The sequence below is a fragment of the Python bivittatus genome, unplaced genomic scaffold (assembly GCF_059951505.1).
Source record: "Python bivittatus isolate LINGU-HERP-01145 unplaced genomic scaffold, Pbiv_v1 ctg000850_np1212, whole genome shotgun sequence".
In the NCBI taxonomy this organism is placed as follows: domain Eukaryota; kingdom Metazoa; phylum Chordata; class Lepidosauria; order Squamata; family Pythonidae; genus Python; species Python bivittatus.
In genome coordinates, this window is record NW_028277112.1 from 3,380,071 (window position 1) to 3,388,625 (window position 8,555).

The window sequence follows — 8,555 nt, forward strand, 5'->3', positions numbered from 1 at the left end:
AATTTGTTATGGTTAAGGATGAAGTACAGCCACAAATTCTGTATGACCATAATTCCATTGTTTCTAGGTAACGTAAGTTGAAGTTTTAACTTGTATTTCTTTTTTTCTCTGCTGTGTGAACCCCCACACAGAATAGATATTCACAGTCTTGGACTCTTTTAAATCTGAATTGTGATCACAGTATATTGTCTATGATGTTTGCTTTTTTATACTGCAAATAAGAAAGTTTCAATCCCTTTGCAGCAACTCATATGGAATGTATGCAAAACAATGGAAGGTCTGACTTTTCCGGCTCTGTTAATAAATACCATGTGCTGTCTTATGTTGCTGATTTTTCTAAGTCAGCTGGTATTTGGCACTCTTTTCCCTTCATTCCTGTTCTGTGTTAAAAGAGGAGCAAGAAAACTGTTAAAAGTATAATGAAATTTACAGAGATCAAGGAAAAAGCATAAACCAGCATAATTTATCTTGGAACTTTAGGATGGACTGAATTGGCTTTATTTTACATTTATAAACTGTGTGGGAAAGTGCCTATTCTAAAAGAACATATCAGATCTCATGGAATTGTTTAATTGCCAGTACTCCTCAGAAAAGGAACTTCTTCACCAATGATTTCACACACACCCTAATAAAACACTATATATAAAAATACGGATAGATTGTTTTTAGTCAGAACGGAGAAAATCTGACCGCCTCCTGAACTAGCCTGGGACAAGGGACCTCTCCAGTTCAACTCTCCAATGTTAATATGGTGGCCTTCCAGATATATTGAACTACTACCTCCATAATTCCTGGCAAGCACAGTTGTGATCGTTAGCTGTGAATTGTTGTAGTCATAGAACACACATCTTGGGAGGTCCAGCAAGTTGGGGAAAGCTATAATATTGGATGGTAATAATAATAGTGACCCACATCACAAATCTGTTCTATGTGTTAGTAAGAGCACACATGGGAAATGTTTTGAAGGTAATGTTCCATAATTGCTAAGACTATGTTATATAACTTTAACATAGCCTTATAATTAAGCTTTGGCTTTTGAAGTCTAAGTGACAAAAAACTGCCCACAAGTGTTCCGTCCCTCTTATGCTTCCACTCACAGGTTGTAAGGAGGAGGAAATGAAATTAGCTATTGTGGGAAAGATAGAACTGTTTGCCCTTCTCAGAATAAGACAGTAAAAAGTTACTAGCCTGTAAAAAGTCTTAGCTTGTAAAGTATATATGCTTACAAGGTTGCATGAGGGAGAGCAATATGTGGTCTTCCAAATATTACTAGACTTCAGCTCATGTCATGCTGCACCAATGATCACGCCGGCTAGGCTAATGCTATCTAGAGGACTATATGAACTATAGCTTCTCCCATCTTTAGCCATACTGGCTAGAGATGCTGGAAGTTCTACAGCATTTAAGAATCAGTAGTGTCTCATTCCTTGCCTAAAAATTCTCAAAAGTTATTCAGACTAGCTCAGTGTTTCTCAACCTTAGTAACTTGAAGATGTGTGGACTTCAACTCCCAGGACGCTGACTGGGGAATTCTGGGAGTTAAGTCCACACATCTTCAAGTTGCGAAGTTGAGAAATGCTGGACTAGCTCTTTTATGTGTCTTGCCTTAATCATGATATGGATATTGAGAATGTAAGAGACATGTCAGTTGTGAAATATCTAATGTTACCACAATTCCTTGATCCATTCTTTGATCTTGGACAAGGTTTAAGAGTATCCTGAGCTAAGCATAGGACTCTTCCGCTCCAGGATGCATAATACTGTACAGTGACATGACAAGTGAGATTCAGAAGGAAGAATAGCAGCATGCTTTAGCTGTATGAAGGAACTTAAATAAAACTCTATATTTACAAAATATAGTCTGAACCTAGATTCTTATTTTTAAGGGTGGAAGACCTCCAGACACAAGAATTTCTATTCTGCAGAACTCCCTTTCCTGGGGGAATTGAAAACTGTTCCTGCTTTGCTGATCATTGCCTGCTGTTGAAGTCATTTTTATTTAGCTTTTGCTTTGGCTCATATGTTGGATATTTATTTTCAGCTGGCTTCTCTGTATTTTTATAGTATGATTTGATTTGTATTCATTTATGTTTCTATTTGCAGTCCATATTTCCTTAAAAACAGGACATAACAATAATATAAAACCACTAAGTATAAAACTTTGTTAGTAAAAACTTTGTTAAAAACCAACTAATCCCAATACATCCAACCTAAAACAAAAACAAGATTCCATCATATTTATTACATTCATTAATACCTGAAGGAAGTAAGAGACTCTATCCAGGTGATAAAATGTCAGCGAGGCTGATGGAATAAGTTCTGAGTATCATGAAAAGGCAGCAAATCATTGTTTCATTTGTTATTTATGTATCTATCTTTTTAGCAGGGATGAAAATTGCACTGATGGAATCTTCTGTTTCACATGCCCAAAAAATTAGGTTAATTTGGGGTATGATGTACTTTGACTTTGGAGTCTGGAAGAACATCACATACTCCTGGATTTAAAAACATAGGCTACCATGTAGAGATTATCATTCAATATAACCATCTTAAATTTGGTCCCAAACCAATAGATAATGAATGCAGCTTTTTCAGAATCACTTTAATATATCATCTCTGTGTCCTGTTCCTAGCAGCATCCTAATAGCCTTTCATTTTGCTCCAAATGTGGTTTTCAGATTGTCTTCAAAGAGAGTTCTTTGTAGGATGCTTTAAAATAATCTAAATGAAAGTTTATTGGAGCACAGCTCACTGAGAATATGCTATAAAGTGTAGCTTATTTACCACCTGCCAAAGCTGAGCAAAGGCTATTTATTTGTTTATTTATTTAAATGTATTGGCTGCCCAACTCCAGTGGACTCTATGCCACACAGCCTCTAGTTATTAACCTTAATTAAAGTGCACCTCTGCTCCTTCAAAAGCACCACAACCCAATTCTGCCCCTCTGGTTATCTGCCCCTACAAAAAACTGCATTATGGGTTTGTATATTTTGCTGTGATTCAGCCAGTCTATTGACCATGATACAACTCATTATTACCTTTAGGCACTTACATAGCATCTGCATGGCCTTACCTGACTCATTTGTCAAGACAGCTGGATTTATCTACTTTGGTGCCACTTTACCCCAAATCCTCTGACCACTTGGAGATGCAGGATTATGCAGGAATTCTTCAATATCTCTTACCATATCCCTACCCAGTAATCCAGAGTTGACCAAGAGAATAGCATGACTGATGACTTCAAAACCTGATCAGCAGAGATGTTTCTCTTCCAATTCTCCTCCAGCAAAAAACTTCATCTGGAGAACCAAGGCTTTGGTTCTCATTACCTTTGTCTAAATGTTAGTTAGTTGGTGCTAATCTTAGAATTCAAAGATGTGTTGTATCTTCTTAAGATTTAATCCTCTGCCTTTTCATAGGTTGGGATGGTTTCATTACTGTTTTGGTAGTTATACATACATCTGTGGTTCATTTTTGAAATTTTAAAAAGTAGGGCAGAATAATAATTATTATAATTATAAATTGCAAGCTGCTTTGAGCAGCCCTTTGTAAAACTGGGAAAGAATAGGGTTATTGAGAATTGTTTAAACTTTGGTTTGTGTATACATTTTTCTAGTATTCATTGGATTGTGGTTAGCCCAGATTGCATCCATCTCCTTAATCTGAAAGGCTTGGAACATATGTTCATTATAATGTTTATATTATTGGCAGGGCCAGATTAAAGGCTGAAATATATTCTCAAGCCTCTCACACTGCTGCTTATTAATGGACGTATTTTCTCTATGAACTCTGTAAACTAGATTCTCGAGAGGGTGCATTATTCACTGTTCTTCAATATGCATCCGTCTCTCACATTTGCATATACACTTGTCTATATGAGGGCTTTTCCAAATGAGCATTTAGGCTTCAAGATGAAACTAGTTGATTAAACTAAGAATACAGTTAACCACCATCAGAGTCACCAGGGCCATGCTGGTTGGGAATTCTGGTATTGTTAATCCTCTGAAAGGTGCCAAGTTAGAGAAGGCTTGCTTTGAACATTATACAAATGTTTCTTCTGTCCTTAGACAAAATGTATCTGTGAACACTTTGAAGAATTTCTTTCAAAATACACAATAGGATTGAAGTAATTAACACTGATTGCCACCTAATTTTATGTACTTTTAGGTACTGGCAGCAGCCACGAAACTTCATCACAGAATAATTATTTTTCATGGGAAGATTCAATTTTCAATACCTCCATACATGCTGCAATTCGACATGGAAAATGGAAACTACTCACAGGAAATCCAGGTAGATTTCTAGCAGTACTTGAAAAATGTTTGAACAGAATACTCATTTTCACAGCAATTGATGCTTCAGAGCAGGACTTGACAATGTGCAGTTCCTTTGAAAGCCTGTGTTGCTCCTGCTGGATTCTCTGCCTTTCCTGAGTTGAATTTTTTTAGATTCTTTTAATTAATTAAAAAAAAATTAAAGGGGAAGCTGACTAAAACAAGTACCAGCCCTTAGCATGGTTTTCATTTGCAAAAATGCATCTGAAGCCTGCATAGGCCTCACAACCAATTGGTCTTTCAGAAGGCGTGACTAAAAAGACAAAGCTAGCTGGAATGGAACAGAGCATCTGGGAAGGTTAGCGTAGGGGCCGTTTGCTTTCTGATAGTAACATTTTTTTGTGGCTAGCCATACCCATTATTTTAAAAGAGCATTCACAACCTGGACAGTATTTACACAACTGACTAGGATCATACAACCTTTGTGGCCATAGCCAGAGAAACAACATTAAGATTTCCCCTGTTTTGTGAAGACAGCCGTGCTCGTATGATCCCAGATATGCCCACCAGCCCAAAAAATGGTGTAAAGCAGCAGCTAATTGACTGGATAAGATAAACAGTGTTCCATCACCATAAGCATATGATTTCATCTCCTATATTTCCTGTCATATATTACACAATGTACTCTGGAGGTGAATATAGTACAGTGGTACCTCTAGTTACGAACACCCCTCCTTACGAATTTTTCGAGATACGACCAGCTCCGGCCCCAAAAATTTACCTTGACTTGCGAACTCGCCTCGACTTACGAACCAGATCCGCGGCCATTTTCCGCCCGTTCCACGTGGTCTGCGGCCGTTTTTCCGCCCTGCTGCGTGGTCCGCGGCCATTTTCCGCCCCTGCCGCATGGTCCGCGGCCATTTTTCCGCCCGTGCCACGTGGTCCGCAGCCATTTTCCACCCGTTCCACGTGGTGGGCGGCCCTTTTTCCGCCCGTTCCAAGTGGTCCGCGGCTGTTTTTCCGCCCCTGACGCGTGGTCCACCGACGCCGGAACGGATTAACGGTAATTACATTGAGCCTTATGGGAAAATTTGCCTCGTGTTGCGACCAATTCGAGTTGCAACCAGAGCCACGGAACGGATTAAATTCGTAACTCGAGGTTCCACTGTATATATTCTTCCTAAACTTTTATCCACCTATCAACCTGCCAGTAAGCTCTTGGCTGAAGAAAACATGGAACGTTTTCTTCAAATGTATCCACTGAAACTGCAGGAGGTTATAATTGTAAGCAAGTTTGCTCAGTAGTAGCAACCACTTCTTTCTAGTTCAAGCGCAAAGCTTGGACTGTAATTACCTATAAGTAAATATACTTGCAAGAAAGTGTCTTACTTATGTCAGTGTTGTTTTGAAACTCTTTGCTCTTTTTTAATTCATCTTTCATTCTTTCTTTTACTCTGAAAACACAACAAACAAAACAACCCCAACAGCTGTGCATGCACAGTTGTAGCAGTGCATGCCTCCCCTTAAGCCTGTATTTCCAAAGAGTATCTGATCACACAGTAGCTACGCTTGGTGAGATCATAATTACTGGAGTGAATGGAAATACAGGAGGAATGAAAGCCAATATGAGTGTTCACATGGGTGCCTTTTTTAAAAAACAAAAGAAAAATTGAAGGGCACATTTTTAGCCACAATGGAAAGATAAGTCAGCCTCTTCTTTCCCAATCAGTTCCTCTGCAGATGCATAGAGTTGAAAGAAACTGGAGAAAGTAAGATGCAGGATTCAGCCTACTTTACTTAAGAGTAGTGTTTCTCAACCTTGGCAACTTTAAGATGTATGAACTTCAAATCCACACATCTTACCCCAGTGTAATATATTCCAGGATATTCACAGTAAAATACAACTATATTATTAAAAGGCTGTCTTCATTTCAAAATTCCCCAGAATTTCAAAACCAGTCCAGAAGCCAAATAAAAGAGCTCTTGTTCTGGTGTTTAAATGTATCTTTTGTTTCCATTAGATCTAAAAAATATTAATGCTCAAGATTTGAAGAAACAATCTCAAGTGGAAAAGACAAAAATAATCTAGAATAGCATCAATGGGAAAGCCATTTCTTTTGAATGTTGATGGTGGTAGCACTCTGAAAAAGGGAAGAGCTAAATTACTTTGCAGTTAAATGTGGAGACTGTGCACTTGATGGCACTTAAGTTCCTTTTCTTGTATTTTGAAAAACATTGCTTATCTCTGTCTTGTGACTTGTTTTTTCCTCTGCACGCACATGGGAATTAATGAGGTATAGTGAGATATAAAGGAAACTATCAAAACAAGCCAAAAAGTAATGAACTGCAGCCAAGTGGCTTTGCCACACACACATTTTCATACATTTTATTTCAGGAATCCTTATTCATATTAATGTTTAATTTCTCTTCACTGGGCCTGATATTCTCTTATTTATTTGGCAGATCTGAACTGATTTATTACCACCACAACAAAACCACATTCTAGGTGGCAAATTCAATTCCATGTCAATGAAATTGAATAACCCAGATCTGCAAACATGTTGGATTCCAATTATGAGGCTAATACTTTCCCAGCTAACCTTTGATCTTCTCTTTCCCTGTTTATAGGCTGCAGCCACTGGTTTCCACCACCATCTTTATTCAATGAGTCAAATACTTTGTCATTGGATCCATCCACAAAGAAGCTTTGGCTGTATGATATTGTTCATGATGCTGAAGAAAGAAATGATTTGTCAGAACAATATCCTGAGGTTGTGAAAAAACTGCTGTTGCGACTCCAGCACTACTATAAGAACTCTGTCCCTGTGTTCTACCCAGATGAGGATCCACGCTGTGATCCATCTGCATCAGGTGCTTGGGGGCCTTGGTTGTAAGAACTTGCACAGCAAGCATTATTATATATGCAGTGGACTTGAAAAATGGTTTGCCATGCTGCACTTGTATACATAAGATGCATGTGTTCTTGCATAACAATACATCAACCATTCCATAGACTCAGGGATACAGGTAAAGGACTCTGGGATCATTTTATTGTATCTTGGCAGCTTCGATTTTAGTAATTTGGATTTATTTCTTACTCTACGAATCTGGGGAATTTAATTTCACATTTGATTGGTCCTGAAGTTCTACTGAAATCATAAGTATGTCATTTGGAAGTTAGTTTTGGTTCAAAGCAGAGGGTAAAGTGATGCTGCCTTTCCAAAATTGCTGGGCAGCAGCTGGGAAACATTATTTCATTTGGAAAGCTCTGAGTCATGGGTGGTGGTGGGAGGGTAAGGGCTTCTAAATTCTTTCACATTTGAAGTCAGATCCTGGATTTCAATAATTGCCTGAAGCAGTCAGCATTGCGGGGGGAGGGGGGAGGATGCTGAAGGAGTTGAGAAGAAAAAGTGAAAGAAGCAGATTGTTGTATTGTCTTGGCATTTCTTTATTCACCTTTGCCTTCCCAGATTCTCAATTAGAAGAGCATTCCAACTTTACCATGAGTTCTTCTTATCCTAGAAACCTGTAGAACCTCTTTAAAAACTGCTGCCAAACTGTAAGAAATTATTAAATATTATTTTAATGTCAATAACCTTTTTTCTGATTTCATGTTTAACCCTGTACTTAACTTTTTGGAATGTGACTTTCAGAGGCAAAGTGTGGCTCTTAGATTGAAGAGAGGTCATACACTCCTGTCCTACCCACTATTTATAAAGTCTTTGCTTGTCCAACCTTCATTTAAAGTCTCTGTCTCAGTTTTGCAGTTTGAACAGGGCAATCCTATACATATTTATTCAAAATTCAGCCTTGGAACATGACAATAGGCTGTCTTATGTACCAGTAACTGGTAAAAAAAAACCAAAAAAACAGGTGCAATTATCAATTATCAGTTATCACAACATAGGGGAGTAAGAACTAGTATCCTCGAACAATCTCTGCTGCTATAAGAGTTTTTTAATTTGTACATAACTACCTAGAGTTAGGAATGAACTGGAAGGCAGCCAAATTGTTGGTAATCAAATAATTTTAGGAGATGGTATAAACAAAAAGGGATTATCAAGAAAATCTGTTCAGAATTAGTGCTTGATAATATGTTCAATATATCAAGACAAAATAATATAGAAACCTTGCTTTTGCATATATATTGGTATGGTCTAAACTTGCAGTGATTGACTGCTAAAGGTTCTTAGAGTTGTGCAAGATAGTATATTAACAAATTGACTCAATGTGCAGGTCTATAAAAGGTAAATTCAATGCTAGGGATAATTAAGATGGGAC

At 37.9% G+C, this 8,555-nt stretch overlaps 1 protein-coding gene across 2 annotated transcripts in view; it reads left to right on the plus strand.

Moving 5' to 3' along the window:
• Positions 1–8,014, plus strand: part of ARSB (arylsulfatase B) — a 75,362-nt gene extending 67,348 nt beyond the window's left edge. For both annotated transcript variants that reach the window (XM_088130080.1, XM_088130081.1), the window contains exons 7-8: positions 4,168–4,293; positions 6,903–8,014. In XM_088130080.1, coding sequence (XP_087986206.1) covers positions 4,168–4,293; positions 6,903–7,168 — 392 coding nt within the window. In that variant the 3' untranslated portion in view covers positions 7,169–8,014. The remainder of the gene's footprint in view (positions 1–4,167; positions 4,294–6,902) is intronic.
• Positions 8,015–8,555: the final 541 nt, after the last annotated feature.